Raw genomic sequence first — 21,161 nt, 5'->3', positions numbered from 1 at the left:
TGTTATTAAAATGTTACATTGTAGAATATGATATGCAATGTAATAATCATTTGTGATTGTTACATTGAATTTTGACGCAAACTGAAGTGTAGGATGCACATAATTTACATACCCATAGTAAAGATAGGTTGGTCGGCAGCATTATTAGCGTCTCTTCAAGACCCCTTGAGCTGTCTTGATTTGCAGTTCCTGGATGTTGGCCCCCCTGCTATCCCCGCCCACCCTAAGTGTTCTAGCGTCAGAATGGAGGGAGTCAGAGGTAGAGAAGGCAGTGTGGATTTACACTAGTCATCACTGTGCCAGTGGGAAAAGTTTTCCTCTTTATCCACAGCTCACACGGATCCAAATGTCCACTGCAAAAATACCTCCAAATTCTGTCACAAGTCCACATTCTCTGTGGTCACAAAAATATCAAAACTGAATCATCTCTTCCTTATTAAATTTTCTGCATCATTCTTCTGTCCTCAGATTTCTTGCTGAGAAGACATTTTCTTATTAACCAAGACTTGCTTATTCAATATCTTCAAATTTTATCAATAAAATAATAATACTTAAAAAGATTTCCATATATGCAAGACCACATATAGAACTTTTTGCAAATACATTTTCCATGTTAAATACTATTTTGCTTTGCTTTTATTCAGTTTATTTTATTCTAATCAGTACTATATGTCTAAAATCTATTTGGTACAACAGACCAAGTGAACATTATTAAAATGAGACTGCTTTAGAAAATTTTCTCCCTTGCCTCAATAAATAACTTTATAAGCATAATCAAATAGCACTCTCTGGTAACACTCCATGTTAGCATTCCATGTTGTTTTATAATTTTAAATTCACTGGTTCAGTAATATACACTAGAGTCTTCCTACTTTCTGTAGAAAAGAACTAAGAGATCTGATACTAAAAGATTTGCAAATGAAAGCTGATTTTATTTGTTTTAAAAATTTAAAAATCATGAACTTTCCACATGTTTTCCAAGCTGGGTAGTGTTCTTTCTTTACCTTTTTTGGTTGAGGAAGAGAGTATTATATTCATTCGCTCTGTTGTCAGTGTTTATTTTTTAGTTCCTGATACGTATAGACCAGGAAGTGTTTTATGTGCTTTGGATACATTACAGAATAAGAGGTAATAAATGTGCAAAAGATTTGAATAGATACTTCACCGAAGAAGATATACAGATGGCAAATAAGTGTATGAAAAGATGCTCTACCTCATTAGGAAATACAAATTCAAACCACAAGAAGAGACTTCATCATACCTACTAAAATTTCATAAAAAAGAAAACTGATACTACCAAGTGCTGGTGAGCATGCAGAGCAATTGTAACTCTCTTACTTACACTACTAGTGGGAAATGCACAATGGAACAGCCACTTTGGAAAACAGTGTGTAAGTCTCTCATAAAATAAAATATATACTTACTATATGGCCCAGCAGTCCCACTCCTAGTTACCCCAGAGAAATAAAACAAAATATGTGCTCACAAAAACCTGTAAATGAATGTTTATAGCAGCTTTATTCATAATTGCCCCAAACTTGAAACAACCCAAATATTCTTCAACTGGTAAAGGAATAAGCAATCCGTAAGCATGGAAAGTATCTATGCAATTAAATACTATTCTGAAATAAAAAGGAACAGACTATCTATGCATGCAGCAACACGGATGAATCTCATATGCATTGTACTAAGTGAAAGAAGCCAGAGTCAAAAGACTACATATGGAATGATTCGATTTATATGACTGAAAAAGGCAAAACTACAGAATTAGAACACAGATATGTGATAGTCAGGGGTTAGGAGAGGAGATGACTAGAAAGTAACCACCCAGGGGAATTTGGGAGATGATGGTTCTATATCTTTATTGTGGTTGTGGTTTCACTGCTGAATGCATTTGTCAAAACTCTGTGCACTAAAAAGGGTAAATGGTAACTGTGTATAAATTGTACTTCAAATTTTAAAATTACATATTGAAAGTGCAAAAGAGCACATGATATATAAATGAAAGAAAATTCATTTATCATTAGACTTTTCAATATCAGTGTTTTATTTCAGAAGAAAATGAAGTAACATTTTTAATATACTCAAGAAAAGAAAGATACATGCCAAGGAGTTTATATTCAGCAAAATTGACCTTCCCTTATAAAAGGCACAGACACCTATCAATATGCAAGAACTCAGGGAATATTGTTCCCACAAGACCTTGCTAAGGAGTCTAATAGAGAACAAGCTTCAGACAAGCAATGAATATAGATATATTGACATGTGGACTGATAGTGAACATTAAATATGTAATTATGGCACTAAAACTAAAGAAGATTAAGAGGGAGAGTGTAGTATGAGATGACTGTATGTTCTGGCGATGTAGCTAGTACAGCCTCTTTGGAGGTGAGGAATAGGTATGGCATATGCCAAAATATTTTTAACTGTTTTCAGTAATCATAATTAGTGTACTATTAATTTTGTTATTCTCAAACTGCTGTGTGTTATAATGTAGCATAAAGCAAATAAGTAATTATGGATATTCTAACTCTGTCATCCTTGCTGCCCTTAAGGACCAGGATTCTCAGTGTCAAAGAGAGGAAAGAGAGCTGTTATATATTGATAGAGGAGTTTGAAGAAAAAATCCCGTAGTCCTGAGTTTGAATCTGAAATAGCAATATGAATTTACAAGATACTTGATCTTTAACTGGGGGATGGGGTTCCCACCCCTAGTCATTCTAATGAGTGTTTAGAAAAGCAGAATAGTGGAAAATGTGGTTAATTAAGATGTTAGTATGTTCCACAGTTGTACATTCTTGTATATTCTCCTTGAAAGAAGGAAGACAGTTGTCCCTTCATTTAGTCATCTCTGTGCTCAGCAAGCTCTGTGCTGCATACTATGAGGGCCCCAAAAAGGATGAATCAGGCAAGGACCTTGCTTAGAGCTAACTTAGAGTAGTTGTATAATAGAATAGAGTTTTCAGTGCTTTGACACTAGTCTCAGTTTTTAGCCTCCAGAATTGACACATGCAGCTTTCAGGTGGGCCAATCCTGCAGGGCCAGGCCTACATCACAGGCCCCGTGCTGTGAGGGGCCACTCACTTGGTGGGTCCAGTTAGGGTGTTAGAATTCTAACTGCAGTTGCATCTCCCTAGTTTCAAATAATTCTTTTTAATAATATCTTAAAAGTTATTTTAGTTTGGAGCTTTATAAAGACAAAGCATAATTTGAGAATGGCAATGCATGTAAGCTATATACCATTTATTAAATGATTAATGCAAACAAAATGTACGTGGTAAATTATATGTTTGAGAGCTCTAGTTTTAATATTCATTTCTCCCTTCCCTAGGAAACTGGTATTACTCCAGGGCTGTGTGTTCTGGATCAGTCCAGATAATCTTCTTTCCTTAAACTATATCATTTGCTGTGTTTTGTGATGTTCTGTCTCTTTCCTACACTTATCCACATCAAGCCAATCCTTTTCTTACATGAGGGCTGAAACAGTAACTGATGAAAATTCCAAGTTTCTCTTTGCAGCTGTATTGGTGTGACTCTTATTACTTGCTGTGCCTACTTAGCACAGAATTTTGCTCTGCAGGAACTTAAAGCCTTCACTCACCTCCATGTGTATAAGCTATATGCCATTTATTAAATGCTCAATGCAAGCCAAAGGCATTTGGTAAATTATAATTTATAATATAAGGACTCTGGTTTTAAACTGCCAATGGCAGTTGTTTTTAAATGTCTGCTTTCTTGACACTGGTATGAGATAGTGGATTTTGGTGAACAGTGTTTCCTGAAACGTCTTAATCACTAGAAACTGCATAAGGATATAAACTTACATACTTCCTTAGGTATATTATCAAGTCCTCTTAGGCTGCAACCACCTGGGGCTTTTCTATTTAACTATTTCATAACATCTTAGATACTAATCTTAATGTCAGAGGTGTACTACACTTGTATTCTATTAGTGTCCTTTTGGGGTATAAATAGGTTCCTGTATTTATTGCTAAAATACCCAGCTTTGCGATGCCTTTTCTGTCCTCTGTTTTTCAGAGGAAACATTTTCAGTGAGAAGACTTACTGACACAAGATTCACTCATGTATACATGATTATTTGGAGCAGAAAGCCTTTATCTAAACCCAACCACAGTGTACTTTTGACAGAAAGGACAGTAAGATTTTACTGTCTTCTCAGAAGATACTTTTAAAATCTGGGGCTTTCTGTTTGATGTTAAAAAGTGCTTCCAGTCATTTGAGTTTTAAATTACAAGGAAAGCTGCTTGGGCAGACCACCCAAGCTGGGTTCAAAGAAGTGATCTTTCTAAGACAGGTGCTCTTCAAATAGAGGTTGTTTTTCAAACAAGTTCTACTAAGTGGACAAGTTTTTCCTGACCCTGAGATTTTTGGTTACTGCCACCACCCCCCCGCCCCGCCCCGCTTTTTTCTCATCATAAAGTAGTTTCTTTGTGGAAGTTTCTTTGGAGAGTTTTGTGAGCATAAGATTATACAGATGCATATTCCATACTTTACTAGTAAATGCAGTTTCTTTAATGTAAAGCACAGAGGGCTTTCGGACAAAATCCCCTACCATGTGCTGTTTGCTTTTTCATGTGTATGTTTATTTATGCCTTACGATAGTCCACAAAAGATTTTAGACAAGTTGTAGGGATTTCATTGAATAAGACAGAAAAAAAGAGATTAGAAATCAAGACCATAAAAATTATAGATCAAAACCAAAGGGAAAAGAGGATACAATTATAGAACTATAATTCCACGTGTCATTCTAAATATAGTACCCTCATTTTTTTTAAGCCTTGAGGGATCTATAGTTACATATGTTAGTCCCACTATAAAGCTGCAATACACAAAACAATGTGATATTGGCACAATGCTGAACAATATTATCAACTAGACTAGGAAACCAGAGACTATATCCTATATATATAGTTATAGTAAAGGTGGCATTTCAAACCAGTAGAGAAAAGGTGAATTATTGAGTAATCTCTGGGGCAGGGGGTGGAATTTAGGCTTCTGCCTCATGCCACACACCAAAATAAATTTTAAATGATTTGATAGTAAATTATAAAACCATAAAATTACCACACACAGTGATGATTAAAGAAAAATAAATACAAATGGCTAGACACAGACATGTAGTTACCTCATCTTATAGTGAAGAATAACCTTTTAAAGGATAAAAGGAAAGGAAGAAAAAAATAAATCACAAAGAAAGAATTATTTGACTACCTAAAATTGTTTAGCTTCAGTACATAAAAAATGCCTTCAAAATAACAAGCAAAATTAATAGCAGTAGGTAAACTGAAAATTTATTAAAAACATGTATTAACCCTTTGTTATATTTATATTGAGAGAATCCTTATAAATCACTAAGAAAAAGATAAAAACCTCCAATAAAAATTTTAAAATAGAGGATAAGAATAATTAACAAAAAGATAAGTGGCTACTTACCTTATACCTTATCTCACAATCAATTTCATAGCTTGCATTTAAATGTAAAAATCTATGAAAATGCCAGAAGTAAATTTAAAAGAATGTTTTTATAATCTTGAAGTGGGAAGGTCCTTCTAAGTTTTACACAATACCCAGGTGTACTAAAGGGAAAGTTTGACAGATTTTATCAAATAAAAATGAAAACATTCTTTATGACAAAAACCAAAAAATTTAGATAAGCAACAGACTGGAAAATTTATTTGCTACATATGATGATAAAAGGTTAATATCTTTATTATTGGCAAAGAGCCTTATAAATCAATAAGAAAAAGAGAGACCCCCCCATAGAAAAATGGGTAAAAGGTTCACAGTGATAATTCAAGAAAATATAAATATATATTGGCAATAAGCACATGAAAAAGTCTTTGATCACACTAGTAATAAAAGAAATGCAACCTTTAAAAATTCCATTTTTAGCTGTCAGATCAATAACAGTTGTTTATAATGAAATTATCTGGTGTTGGTAAAAACATGGAGAAACTCTTTTTCTGGGAGTATAAATTGGTTTAAAATATTTTCTTCTGGCGGGCAATTTGAGTTTTGCAGTGTCTATCAAAAATCTTAAATGTTCATATCCTTTGACTCAAATTATCATTGCTGAAAATTTATCCTAAGGAAGCAGAAGGATTTGTTCAGTACAGCTATTGTGAACATGAGTTGTGCTATTGAGCACATCCTATGTTTGTGGAGCTCCCAAGCATATAATGTGGCCCTCCCACTATAGAGCATGAGAATGCCAGGTATTTGCTTCCCAGTATTCTTTGTGTCTAGTATATAAACTTGTGACCTGGGCTTCACGACCCAACATACCCACTCCAGACTTCTACTCTGAGGCTAATGAAGTAAGAAGCAAGGACATCCCAAACTCTATTCTTTTGACAATTGGAGGCAGCTGCATCTGGTGTCCAAAATCATAGTGTGAGTTCAAGCTGTGGCATATGGTGCCCAGTGTTTTTTTTAGCAGATCAATTTCATGGTATGTGATTTGGATATTGGTCCGGGCAGTGTAACCTCTATGCCTGTGTTTTCTAAATCCTATGATATACCCAATAGCCTGTCAATTAATTTCCTTAATATTTAAATCAACCAGAGCTTACTTCCTGTGGCATATAACTAAGAACTCTGAATATTAAAACAGTGTTGTTTAAAGCATTGAAAATTGGACACAATAGTAAGGGATTGATTGAAGTAAAATTTTATATCCATTGGATGACACTGTTCCATCTTTTAAAATCTATAATATTTCTCAATGTAAGTATTTTAATCAGAAAAGGAATTTAAAATAAGAAATTGGATGTTTACAAAACTGTTGGAAAAAGTTGTAGACCTTTTGTTGTTGACTCCAAAACAATACCAGACATATCCACTGGGGGCACTGCTCCCTTTGAGGCCAAACACAAGTTAGGAAGGAAATAAGCTAATGCCACACACGACTTTCTCTCACAACCAGGAAACCACAGAATGGGTACTTAAGGCTGCAGATCAGAGGTTAGGAAATCAAATCAAGTAGTACAAGTTATCCCACTGGCTCTTGACACACAGAATTCGGGAAATGGAACCTGAATACTACTGCAGGAAAACCTCACTTTTCCAAACCTTGCTTGATAAGGACAACAACCAATGGCACGGGAAGATGGCCTTGGCTCACTTCACCCTCCAAATCTTGTATGATACCATTTGTGTGGGAGGGAACAACTCTTGCATATGCACAGACTACTTCTGGAAGGATATGTAAACTAGTCACCATGGTGATTTCTAAGGTAGGGAACTGAATGGCTGAGGGAAATAAGTAAGAGGGAGATACTTTTCACCCTGCTTTTTTGTGTGTGTTGTACTAAGGTCATCATTCCGATTCAAAAAGTTACCAAGTTAAATTTTATTTGTATTGAAGCTCAGTAGTTTTTACTGTACTCCAAGGGAACACACCCGCAGGTGTCCCCAGGTCTCTGAGGAACCCTTCAAGACTCTTTGAGAGGAGAACAAAGTAGGGTCCTGGATCCCCCACTTCTGCTTCAGTCAGAAAAGGTCTTATTTTATCTGTTCTTTGGTTTAAGCTTCTGAAAAAGATTTTGTTAGCTTTTAAGCTTCTGAGTAAGAAAGCATTCTGCTGCTTTTTTTAAAAAAAATTGAAGACCAGTGTTATAGAAGAATTTTTTTAAAGATTTTTTTTGATGTGGACCATTTTTAAAGCCTTTATTGAATTTGTTACAATACTGCTTCTGCTTTATGTTTTGGTTTTTTGGCCCCGAGGCATGTGGGATCTTAGCTCCCCGTCCAGGGGTCGAACACTCACCCCCTGCATTGGAAGGCGAAGTCTTAACCACTGGACCACCAGGGAAGTCCCTATAGAAGAATATTAAATGTCATGGAGAAATATTCATTGTACACATATTAACTAAGTGAATATTTGTAAGAAGAGAAGACTGGAAGTACAAATACCAATCATCTCTTGATAGTTTTTTACTGTTTATTTGTGCTTCTCTTTCCCGAAGTTATGACAGTTATCTAAAATTATTTTTATAATCACAAATACATGTTATTTTTTAAATTAAAAAGAAAAGCCCTCTTGAAAAATCTAAATATGTTACCTAATAACTGAAATAATGCTGATTTGCATTTGTGGAGAGTTTGTTAGGTAGCGCCTCCAACCAATGTGTCGTAAATGAGTTACATGCAGGCCACGTTTTCCTGTACAATCCTCAGGGATTAAGTCAGGCCAGAGCTGAACCTCCTCCTGGCTCCCTTCAACTTAGAGTCCTTTCATTGTTTATGCCAGTATACCATGAAAAAATTTGGGACACACTGTGCTTTATTATCCTGGAAATAATAGCTTCTATAGCACGCTTTGATTGGATTTTTTAATGTTTTATTTGTGCATTATTCTTAACAAGAATAATAAGATTAATAACCCTAACGAAGTCTACCAGTATTAAGTATTTAACCATGTGCCAGGCACTGTCCTAAGTATAATATTTTACATCTGTTATCTCATTTAATTCTCATGATAACCATGTGAAGCTTAGGTATTATTATCTCAGTTTTATAGATAAGAAAATGGATGCTAAGATATTAAATGAGTAACTTACTAAAACCTCAAATGGCACAACTGGGTTTCTAACCTAGTGTCTTATTCCAGTACCTCTACTCTTAACCAATGTGTTCTAATGCTCAGTTTTCAGGAACCTATCAATTATGTGAAGCAAGATACAACTATATCAGACAAACAGATGATTACAAGTGCAAGAGAGGCTGTCTTCACCATCTTTTTCCTACTAGAGCATCAGCTCTATGAGGACAGAGAGCTTGTCTGTCTTGTCCACCTAGCACAGAGCCTGGAAAATCATAGGCACTTAGATATTTGTTGAATGAATGAATACTCACTTGTTGGTTCTTAGACCTGTACTTTTCAACTCTAGCTATACATCAGAATTGCTCATAGAGCTTTTGAAACATGCAGATGTCTAGAGCCGTCCCATTCCCCAACTAGCATCTCCAGGGGAGGAACTCAGGCAAGTATATATCTTTAAAGATATACAGGTGTTGCTAGTGCTCTGTCAAACTCTAGAGCCCCTATTCCAGAACAGTGGTCCTCTGACTTGAAGATGCATCAGAATTACCTGTGAAATTTGTTAAAACACAAATTGCTGGACTCTACCCCCAAAGTTTCTAGTATTTAGTAATCTGGAGTGGAACCTGAGAATTTGCATTTCTAAAAGTTCCCAGGTGATATTGATGCTACTGGTCCATGGTTCACACTTTAAGAATTGTTGTTCTAGAGGACTGGTTGTAAGGGACTAAATCAAAACACTTATACATAGGACTTAAGCAGGAGATTTAGTCCGACAGGCAGGAGTCAACATTGATCACTCAGGCGATGCAGGTTAATCACAGTTTTCAAAGCACTCAGAAGAATACCCATTGAGTGTTGCTCCAAATGTTTCTTTGAGCAGTGGCATATAATATTTTAATCCTTAAGAAAAAAAAACATTTCTTTGGTGGGTTTGACCTTAGACTGTTTTACTCTCTAGGTCCTCCCCTGCTCAGTCTCTGAGCAGGTGTGGTGCTCACTCCCCAGAACTCTGCAGTTCTTGTCTCACAGGGAAAGCCTCTAGTTTCTCCTCATGTGTGCTCCCTTCTTCCATCATCTGCCCTGTCGACCAGGAGATCTAGCAACAGGAGCTTTGGCAGACCTTTTTTTCTGGGTATTATTCAAAGAATTCTAGATCCCAAAATTCCTGGGTAATATCTAATCTTAGATTATTAAGACCTTGTCAGTAGACTGGTAAGTACATTTCCATTGCCTGCTGCTGCAACTAAGAAATTAATAAGAGGCAAGAATTAGTTACTAATGAACACTGGGCTGTGGATAAAAATTACAAGCTTTTATATCTAGCTGATGGACCTTGCACCTAGTAATATTTGGGTTGTTTTTTTTTTAGAGTGACTTCTATCCCATGCCTGTTGCTTTTATACCATTCATTTTATGTATTTTAAATTGTTTAGAGAAGAGCTGCACGGGTTTTATAAGTGGTGTTTTTCTCCTTCTGTTAGGTCTCTCTGCAATGCAATCAATGTTTACAACCTCACCTGCAGTAACTGTTCAGAAAACTGCACTGATGTTCTGTTTAGTAACAAGATTACCTTCTTAATGGACCTCCTCATACACCAGTTGACGGTATGTAATATTATTGCTTTGAGTTAGAAGCAGCTAAGATTTGAGAAATATCCCCTGTGGAGAAAACTAAAAGCTTATTTACTCTCCAGATTGGAAAAAAAAAAAAAAAAGTGAAGATGACTGGGAGAGTAAAATAGGAACTGGCAGAAAAACCTCTTAATTTGAAAATCTTATATTGCATTCTCCTAAGTTCCAGTATTTGATGGGTAATATACTTGTAGCACTCGCTGAGATCATAAATTTACATGGTCAGACTAGAGCTTTGGAATGAGTTAGGCTCAAAGGCAAACCTCTGAAGCCGTAGGAATGAGTGCTGGAGAAGGGAAGACAGCTGGGAAAGTCTCAAAACCTCTCTTACCAGCTCAGTTAAAAGGGTCAGTTTAAAAAGGACTTTTTGATGACCATTGATATATTTTTTTGAAGCAAGAAACTCCTCTGTCAGAAAGGGGCAAACCTGTTATACTTTTGAAATGGGAACAAGCAGCCAATTGTAGCCTTAAATTTTACTTCGGTTCACAGATGTTGAAAGGGGTAAGCTCAGCATAATATCCAAAGGTTTAGGTCTGTCAACTGCAGTCTCCAGAACACAACCCTGGGGCCAGAATTTTCCTGGTCAAGTTTCTGAGCCCCTGAGGTATTGGCACAAAATCGCTCTCAAGCTGCAAGTTTATAACACAGGAGATTTATTTTTCAGAACCGATCTACTTTTACTCAGCACGTATTTCTAATAGCTCTTCCTAAACTGTGTGCCTTTTGCCCTCTTTCCTTCTCCATCTGGTTAATTTCTACACATTCTGCAGACCTTTACTGAGACATAATGGCACCTTCTTTATGAAACCTTCCCCAACCTGACTCTTTCCCCAAGTCCAGGTTAGGTGTTCTTCTTATATGCTCCTCTGCATTATGTCATTCATAGAATTAATCACATTGAATTGTAATTCACTGTTTACTTGTCCATTTCCCCAACTAGCCATAAAATCAAGGAGGACAGGAGGTAATTTATCACTTTCTCCAAGATCCTAACACAGGGCCTGACACAGTAGCTTCAGTATGTCTTTGATGAATATATAAGTAAATACATGGAACCCCATATGTTTCAAGCTGAAAATCAGAAAGGAAATGATGAGGCCCTTACACGTAGGCATACTGACAATGAGAAGGGACTGCAGTGAGAGAGAACAAAAAACACAGACCTAGAACTGTTACACAGTGCAATAATGGCTATTTATAGTGATGACACTGAGTCATCACTTGAGGGCTAAGTTATATGTGGTTTTATCTATAAAAGAAGGCATTGAAATACGGGTTACACTTTTAGCAAAATCCTATCAGAAATAGTTGAAAGGCAGGGGCAAGGAGAAAAGACTTAGCATTTGTGGTATGGCCTTATATTCCAGGTATTTTAATATATATTGCTTCATTTAATTTTTAAAACAGAAAGTCAGTATTATTATATCATTTTACAGATGAGGAAACTTGAGTCCCACAAAGGTTGGCTTGCCCAAGGCTACATAGATAGTAAGTCATGGAGTCAAGGGTCCAGCCTAGGTCTGTGAAACCCAAATTAAGGGACATTCTACACAAAAATTGACTTGTACTTTTCAAAAGTGTCAGTGTCATGAAAGAAAAGGAAAGGTTGGAAAACTGTCACAGACTGGAGGAAACTAAGGAGATCTGACAATTAGATGTAATGTGGGATCCTAGACCAGAAAAAGGACGTTAGTGAGAAAACTTGAAAATTCAAATAAGGTCTGTAGAATAGTTAATTTTACTGGCTCACTTCTTGCTTTCAGTAATTATACTATGGTTTTGTAAGGTGTTAACAGTAGGGATACTGGGTGAAGGGAACTCTGCATTCTTGCATCATATCCTGTTTTTAAGTCTTCTTGCATATTCTTTCACATTTAAAAGCCATTCTCTTTTGTTACTTGTCCTGTTCAAAGTATATAATTTATATTCTTCCATTACCAATTTAAAATTATTTCAAAATAAGAAGTAAAAACAAAAAAAACCAAACCCCATGCTCTCCCACTGTTGCATGCTGCATCATCTGGAAGAATTTACTCTGTGAAACCTATTCTATATTGCTAATGGAAGAAGATACGTAAATGTACTTTGAACAGAACAAGTAACAAAAGAGACATTTGAAATGCGAAGGAATGAGCAAGAAGACTTATAGACAAGATCTTTCATCCTAGCCCTTCATTCTTTTATAATCGAAACCTTTTCTTATTGTATGAGGTAGTTTGTTTATTCTCTCACTTAATAATTGTAAGCGCCTACTATTTCCAGTTCCAGAGAAGCATAAGACATGATCCCAACCATCCAGGAAATTCCTGCATAGGAGTGGGAATAAATATGTAAATTGCATATAAAAATGGTGTGTTGGAAACCAGTACAGAGTATAACGGAGCACAGAGGAAGGAGCTCAGTAGCCTGTGCCTGGGACATCACAAAGGAGGGACATTTGAGCTAGACCTTAGCTCCTCATAATAGCTTTCATTTACTAAGTGCCTACTATGTACTAGGAGCTTGTAAAAGTAGCTTGATCCTCTCCCTGTATTTTGAAATCCCCAGTTTTCTTTGAATAATATTCCCTTACTTGTGACTTCAAGGTTTCTTGACACTCAGAAAACTTTTAATCTCCCAACCAGTGGATTTCACCACATTCTATGTTTATTTTGTTCAGTTTAGAACTGGGATCCTGGGACATTAGTTTGTCGAACACATTTTATCCCTCCTATATGTGGCACTTTCTGGTTTCTGCTGTTCCTTTTGGCTTTTTATTCTCTAGCTGTCAATTCTAATACTGCTGTGATAGAGTTTGTGATAGGTGGGAGAGGAGGGTATGTTTTCTAAGTTGGGGAAGTGGAGGGTGGTGGTAGCTAGTGATGGTGATATTTACATTTCTGGAAGTCACTTGAGTGCATTTCCATTTTTATTGCTGACTTGTTTTGATATACATGTTACTGAAATATGGATCACTAACTTGTTAGTAACCTTTAAGTAAAGTATAGAAAATAGTCATCAACACATTTTCCAGAAGGATTAGAAAGAAGCATAAAAGAAGCTAATTAATTGAGATCTGGTGGAATTTATATAACACCTGATTATAGGGCACTTCAGCCTTTCTGGTTCTTCAGCAAACTGAGATGGTTTAGAAGACTTTCTTTTCCCCCAATCTAGCTGTTTGGAGTTTGTTTTAGCACTCTTGTATTTCATCTCAATTATGTGCAAAGCATTGTACAGATTCCAGGGTTACAGAGGTGAATTGGACACAGTTCCTTCCCTCTAGAAGCCCACAGTTGAAGAAGGAACAACTTACATACATTAACATTAAAGAAAAGCTATGAGAAGTTCTGTAACATAATCAGAGCTACAGAGTAGCCCACACAGCCTAAAAGAGTGCCTGGCACATAAGAGGTGCCTGTTAAATATTTGATGAATGAATGAATGAGTTCTAACTTGAAGCATTGGAGAGGCTTTTGGGAAGAAATTGTATTTGCCCATGCCTTGAGGAAGGGTGGAAATTCTACAATTCTGGATTATGATTTTTACAAAAGCCAAATTAGCATATGTGGCACTGTAAAAGTCTGTGCTTTTTCTTGCAGTGCAGATTCAAAGTAGGATTTTTAAGATAAGGTCTTGAGGAATTTATTTGGAGCCCTGTAAAAACAGTACATTTAGACAGGCATGATCTAGGATGAAGGCTAACAGAGATGTATTATCTTCCAAAAAGTATGAAAACTTTAAAATATGTTAAAGCAGATTTCATTCAATAAGTGATTGTTAAGAATCTTCTCTGTACCTAAATCATTCAGTGCATAGAAAGGTAAGCCTCTACCTTCAAAATGTCTCCTGGAGGAGACTAGACATGCACATTAGAAGGCAATAAAAAGACCAGTGAAAAAGAGCAAACTGGCAAAATAGGAAGTCCCAGTTCTCATTCCCCACAGAGACACTTAACAACTATATACAGACCAAAATACCATTATGAGAACTCTGGGAAACAGTTAAGATATTGCAATACCCCAGATGATCTCAAAGCCAAGAACAGCCACATTGATGTGGGTAAGAACTGTTTTACTTTACTCATGATTGCCCTTCTCTCAAGTTGGCACAGCTCCACACTGGAAGATAATACCCCAGCTCATGGGTTCTCCCCTTTAGGAGGGAGGGGAGTTGAGTGTGAGTCCTGCATTCTGGCTTTTTGGAGGATTGCCAGGGGACTTGTATCTGTCTCACCTGACTTATGGCACTGACAGGAAACTGGCATACTTTGGATGCCTGGCAGCCCCTGAGAACAAGAGAGAGCAAGGCAGCTTGCTGCTGAGAACCAGAGAACTTGCAGTGCTGCAGGCAGACACCAGAGGGAGCAAGAGATTATGATCTCCTGAAATAGAAACCAGCAAGCCTTTCTAATTGAGGAATTGCACACGCAGGCCCAGAGAAGTCCTATCCCCTACAAAAGTTTCAGAGAATGCCTAATTCCCTAGTCAAGGTGATTGGTGTCTTCCCCTTTACAAAGCCAGTATGTACAGTCTAAAAGTCGTGCCTGTTTTTTCAAATGTGCAGATCCCAACACAAAGTTACAAGACACACAAAGAAAAAGGGAAACATGGCCCCTACAAAGAACAAGATAAATCTTCAAAACCAGCCCTAAAGAAACAGGTATATGAATTACCTGATAAAAAATTCAGAATAATCATCATAAAGATGTTCTATGAACTCAAGAAAATGATATATGAACAAAATGAAAATAACAAAGAGGTAGAAAATATAAAAAGAACCAAAGAGAAGTTTTGGAGCTGAAGAATACAATGATTGAACTGAAAAAATTAGAGGAATTCAAGATCAGCATTGATCAAACAGAAGAAAGAATCATTGAACTAAAAGATAGGTCATTTGAAATTATCCAGTCAGGAATAAAAAGAAAAAAGAATGAAAAAAGCCTAAGGGACTTATGCTGTACTGTAAAGTAGGCCAGTGTATGTATTATGGTAGTCCCAAAAGGAGAGAGAAAGAGAGAATGGGGCAGAAAGCTTATTTAAATAAATAATGGCCTAAAATTTCCCAATCTAGTGAAGGAAAGGGAATCCAAATTCAAGAATTCCAACAGATCCTAACTTTGATGAATCCAAAGAATCTCACAGAGACACATTATAATCAACTTATCAAAAGTCAAAGACAGAATTTCGAATGCAGCAAAAGGAAAGCAACTTGTCACATGCAAGGGAACTCTCATAAAACAATCAGTGGATTTCTCACCAGGAACACTACAGGCCAGAAGGGAGTGGGAGGTTATAATCAAAATGCTAAAAGAAAAAAAGGCCAACCAAGAACACTATATCCAGCAAAACTATCCTTCAAAAATGAAGGAGAAATAAAAACTTTCCCAGATAAATAAAAGCTAAGGGAATTCATCACCACTACTAGACCTACTTTACAAGAAATTCTAAAAGGAGTCCTTCAAGTGGGAACAAAAAGACACTAAATAGCAACATGAAAGCATATGAAAGTATAAAGCTTACTGGTAAACATAAATATATAGACAAATACTGAATGCTGTAATACTGTAATGGGAGGGTGGTTAAATCACTGTTAATTCTGTTATAGAAATTAAAAGACAAAAGTGTAGAAATAACTATAACTATAAAAGTATGTTAATGGATACATGATATAAAATATGTATTTTATGACATCAGTAACATAAAATATTGGGGGGGAGAAGTAAAAGTGTAGCATATTTGTATGTGATTGATGTTGTTATCAGCTTGAAATAGATTATTATAACTCTAAGATGTTTTATGTAAACCCAGTGGCAACCACAAAGAAAATACCTATAGGGCTTCCCTGGTGGCACAGTGGTTGAGAATATGCCTGCCAATGCAGGGGACACGGGTTCGAGCCCTGGTCTGAGAAGATCCCACATGCCACAGAGCAACTAGGTCCGTGAGCCACAACTACTGAGCCTGCGCATCTGGAGCCTATGCTCCGCAACAAGAGAGGCCGCGAGAGTGAGAGGCCCGCACACCACGATGAAGAGTGGCCCCTGCTTGCCGCAACTAGAGAAAGCCCTTGCACAGAAAGGAAGACCCAACACAGCCAAAAAATAATAATAATAAATAAAAAGAAAAAAAAAAGAAAATACCTATAGAAGATACTCAAAATGAGAAAGGAATCAAAGCATGTTACTACAAAAAAAAAATCAACAATACAAAACAAGACAGCAGGAGAGGAATGAGGGACAAAATAACTACAAGACAGAAAATAATTAACAAAATGGCAATAGTAGTTCCTTCTCTATCAATAATTACTTTAAATGTAAATAGATTAAACTCTCCAGTAAAAAGACATACAGTGGTTGAATGGATCAAAATCTTTTGTCAACAACAGACTCACTTTAAATTTAAGGACACACATAAGCTGAAAGTGAAAGAAGTGACAAAGATAATCCATGCAAATGGTAACCAAACAAGAGCAGAGGTGGCCATACCTATATCAGACAAAATAGACTTGAAGTCAAAAACTCTCAGAAGAGATAAAGAATGACATCATATAGTAATAAAAGGTCAATTTTTCAGGAAGGTATAACAATTGTAAATATATATGCATATGCACCCATCAGAGCACTCAAATATAAGAAGCAAACATTGAAAAGAACTGAAGGAAGAAGATGACAGTAACACAGTAAAAGTAAGGGATTTCAATACCACACTTTCAATAATGGATAAACATCTAGAAAGAAAATCATTAAGTAAACAGAGGATTTGAACAACACTATAGGCTGAATGGACCTAATACACATATACAAAATATTCCACCCACCAGCAGCAGAATACACATTTTTCTCAAGCACACATGGAACATTCTTCAGGATAGATCACATGTTAGGTCACAAAACAAGTCAACAATTTTAAGATGACTGATACCATACCAAGTATATTTTCTGACCACAATGGAATGAAAATAGAAATTAATAGCAGAAGGAAAACTGGAAAATTTACAAATATGTGGAAATTAAACAAATTCATGAAAAAAACAGTGAATCAAAGAATGAAATTAGAAGAGAAATTAGATAGTATCTTTGAGACAAAATATAACATACAAAAACTTACGAGATGCTTAAAGGCAGTGCTAAGAGGGAAGTTCATAGCAATAAATGCCTGCATTAAAAAGGAAGAAAGATCTCAAACAAACAACTTTATACCTCAAGAAACTAGAAAAAGAAAAACTAAGCCCAGAGTTAGCAGAGGGAAGGAAATAATTAAGATTAAAGCAAACTGACATAAAAACAGACACATAGACCAATGGAACAGAATAGAGAGCTCAGAAGTAAACCCACAAATATACAGTCAACTAAGATTTGACAAGGCATCAAAAATATACAAAGGAAAAGGTGGTCTCTTCAATAAATGCTGTTGGGTAATAGTAAATGCTGTTGGGAAATGGTGGATATCCACATGCAAAAGAATGAGATTGGACCCTCATCTTACACCAGGGGTCCCCAACCCCTGGAACCAGGCCACACAGCAGGAGGTGAGTGGCGAGCAAATGAGCAAAGCTTCATCTGCAACTCCCCATCGCTTGCATTACCGTCTGAACCATCACACACACACTGCCCCTGCGCCCCTGTCCGTGGAAAAACTGTCTTCCACAAAACTGGTCCCTGGTACCAAAAAGGTTGGGGACCATACACAAAAATTACACAATACACAAAAATTTACTCCAAATGGGCTTAAAACTTAAATGTAAGACCTGAAACCATAAACTCCTAAAAGGAAACATGAAGAGAAAGCTCCTTGACATTGGTCCTGGCAAGAATTTTTTTGGGGGGATATGATGCCAAAAGTACAACAAAAGCAAAAATAAACAAGTGACACTACATCAAATTAAACGGCTTCTGTACAGCAAATGAAACAATCAACAAAATGAAAAGGCAAACTTCAGAGTGGGAGAAAATATTTGAAACTTATATATCTGATGAAGGGTTAATATCCAAAATACATAATATCCAAAAATCAAAAACACAGAACGTAACAAGTATTGGCAAGAATTTGGAGAAATTGGAACCCTTGTGCACTGCTGGTGGATATGTAAAATGGTGCAGCTGCTTTGGAGAACAGTAATGGCAGTTCCTCAAGAAATTAAAAATAGAACTACCATATGGGATTACTTCTTGGTATTTACCCAAAAAGAATTGAAATTAGAATCTCAAATAGATACTTGCACTCTCATGTTCACTGTAGCATTATTCATAGTAACTAAGAGGGGGAGATAACCTAAATGTCCATTGACAAATGAGTGGATAAAGAAAATGTATGTACCTACACTGGAATATTGGTTAGCCATAAAAAGGAAGGAAATCCTGCCATATGCTACAACATGGATGAACCTTACGAAATAAGCCAGTCACAGAAGGGCAAATACTGCATGATTTCACTTACGTGAGATATCTAAAGTAGTCAAACTCATTAAACTGAAAGTCGAATGGTGATTTCCAGGAGCTGGAGTGAGGGGAAGTGGGAAGTTACTGTTCAGTGGGTATTGAGTTTCAGTCATGCAAGATGAAAAAGTTCTAGAGATCTGTTTTACAACCATGTGCATATAGTTAATTAGACTGTAATGTATACTTAAAATTGTTAGACGGTAAATTTATGTTACGTGTTTATTACCATAAAAAAAGACCAGTATGGGCTTCCCTGGTGGCGCAGTGGTTGAGAATCTGCCTGCCAATGCGGGGGACACGGGTTCGAGCCCTGGTCTGGGAAGATCCCACATGCCGCAGAGCAACTAGGCCTGTGAGCCACAGCTACTGAGCCTGCGCGTCTGGAGCTTGTGCTCCGCAATAAGAGAGGCCGCGACAGTGAGAGGCCCGCGCACCGTGATGAAGAGTGACCCCCACTCGCCGCAACTAGAGAACGCCCTCGCACAGAAACCCAACTCGCACAGAAGACCCAACACAGCCAAAAATAAATAAATAAATATTAAAAAAAAAAGACCAGTACAAGTACTACTGAGTGCTGTGAAAATAGATTGATAGACTTTTAATGTTGAACAAGTTCTAAATAGTCCATATTACAGATTAGTAAATTGAGACGTGGCAAAGAGATCATACAACTACCTAGTGATAGAACCATGACCTGGATGCTAGTCTCCTGAGTCCCTGTCCAGGACATCCCTTCCTATAACCTAAATTGATGTGTCCTCACTTTATTGAGTTGACAAATGAGATGAAGTAACATTTTTGTGACTTTAATTTTATACATGTTTAATATTGTCACCTGGGTAAGATACACTGAAGAAGCATTTAATTAAAAGATTTATAATTTCTTGATGTTTCATTGCACTTTAAAAGGTATTACATATTTTATTAGCATTCTTATTTTTAATTCATAGTAACCTGTTCCTCATGGAATATTTAAAGAATACTCTTATAAATTGTGTGTATATATTTTCTGGAGCCAAGGAAACTGTTAATTGAAAAGTGATGTACAAACCTTAAATAATTGATATGGTACTGTTGGATCAAAGAGACTGTTGGTGAGCACTTCAGAATGTGACAAGAAAGCCCTGTGTACAAACAAAGAAAATATAAGTGCAACCTTAGAGCAAGGGGATCGTTTTTCACTGAGTCATGTGCAGAGCCATGCAGGTGCCTATTTCATTTTCATTACAGCAGCAAAGGCCTGGAATTGGCCATTCACCACATTGTTTTCTTTGTACCAAGGAGCCAGAACATGGACTTAATAGTTAATTACAGGGAGCAGAAATCCTTCAACTCTCTACTGGTAATATTGCTCTTCCTGATGCCACTGGCATCTTGTTTCTCCTTTCCTCACTATGTGGCACTTGCTCAGCATGTAAAGGACACCCTACGCTTTTCTTCATCAATAATGTGAACTCTGTGTCTAGTAGGCTATATAGCTTATTGATACAGAGTATATCAGAAACAGAGAGGAGGCCTTCATAGTATCTCGTCTAGTCCAGTCCTCCTTGTTTTACAAATGAGGACAATGGAACTCAAAAAAGGAGAAGGATGGGAGATGTTTAGGGTGGGTATTTGCCGAAAGTTTCACAGCCTGTTACCAATAGAACTAGGATTCAAATTCAGGTCTCCGAAATCCCAACCTAACCTTCTTTCTACTATATTACATGACACACCGCTGATGTAAGTTTGGTGAGAACAGTTAAAGGATATTGTAACTGATGTAGAACTTTATCCTCAAAGCTACATTCAAAATTGACCTAGTGAAAGAATATGGGTCAGATTATAACTCTAATTGCCCTTCTACTGCAGTCATATGAAATAGTATCATCATCATTATTATTACTGTCACCTAGAATCATTAGTTGACTGCTTGAGTGAGAAATTGACACATCCAGCATCATAGTGGAGATTTTATCACACTGCTTTCAAATGGTAGGTAAAGCAGACAGAATTGTTAAATATGTACAAAGCTGAATAAAACAATTCACAAACTTGGTTTAATGCACATAGATAGAACCGTATGGCAATATTAGAGAATATATATTTTATATAAGCACACATGGGAAATTTACAAGAATTGACTACACACTAGGCCATAAAGCAAGTCTTAACATATTTGAAAGAATCAGTATCATACAGATGATCCAGTACTGCTTCAGATATTATTGAATAAGCTCCTACCAGACTGACCCTCCTGCAGATGACAAGTATAATCTCTGGGTAAAGTATGAAAAAAACCTACCTGAAGGTACTAGAGACCAATCAAAAGCAGACAAATTCTGATTGGAATAGACACTTGGAAGAAGGGAACAGCATTGAGTGAGTTTCCTGGTTTTATGGCTTTTAGCCTGAGGGAAGGCCACAGTTGGTACCACATGGGATGACTAGAACTACTGTAGAAAATCCTCAATTCTTCTGGCCTAAAGAACCAGAAGACAGAATCTGGGGCAAAGACAACTGCTAGAATGTAAGGATGATATTCAAAAAGGAGAGAGCCAG

The 21,161-nt window shown here is 36.7% G+C and overlaps 1 protein-coding gene across 3 annotated transcripts in view; it reads left to right on the top strand.

Moving 5' to 3' along the window:
• Window positions 1-21,161, top strand: part of SCAPER (S-phase cyclin A associated protein in the ER) — a 473,879-nt gene that overhangs the window by 338,660 nt on the left and 114,058 nt on the right. For all 3 annotated transcript variants that reach the window (XM_057544059.1, XM_057544058.1, XM_057544060.1), the window contains exon 25: window positions 10,048-10,171. In XM_057544059.1, the coding sequence (XP_057400042.1) occupies window positions 10,048-10,171 (124 nt within the window). The remainder of the gene's footprint in view (window positions 1-10,047; window positions 10,172-21,161) is intronic.

Source organism: Balaenoptera acutorostrata, chromosome 3 (genome assembly GCF_949987535.1).
Source record: "Balaenoptera acutorostrata chromosome 3, mBalAcu1.1, whole genome shotgun sequence".
NCBI classification, from domain to species: Eukaryota; Metazoa; Chordata; class Mammalia; order Artiodactyla; family Balaenopteridae; genus Balaenoptera; species Balaenoptera acutorostrata.
This window is presented reverse-complemented; position numbering and strand designations above follow the sequence as displayed.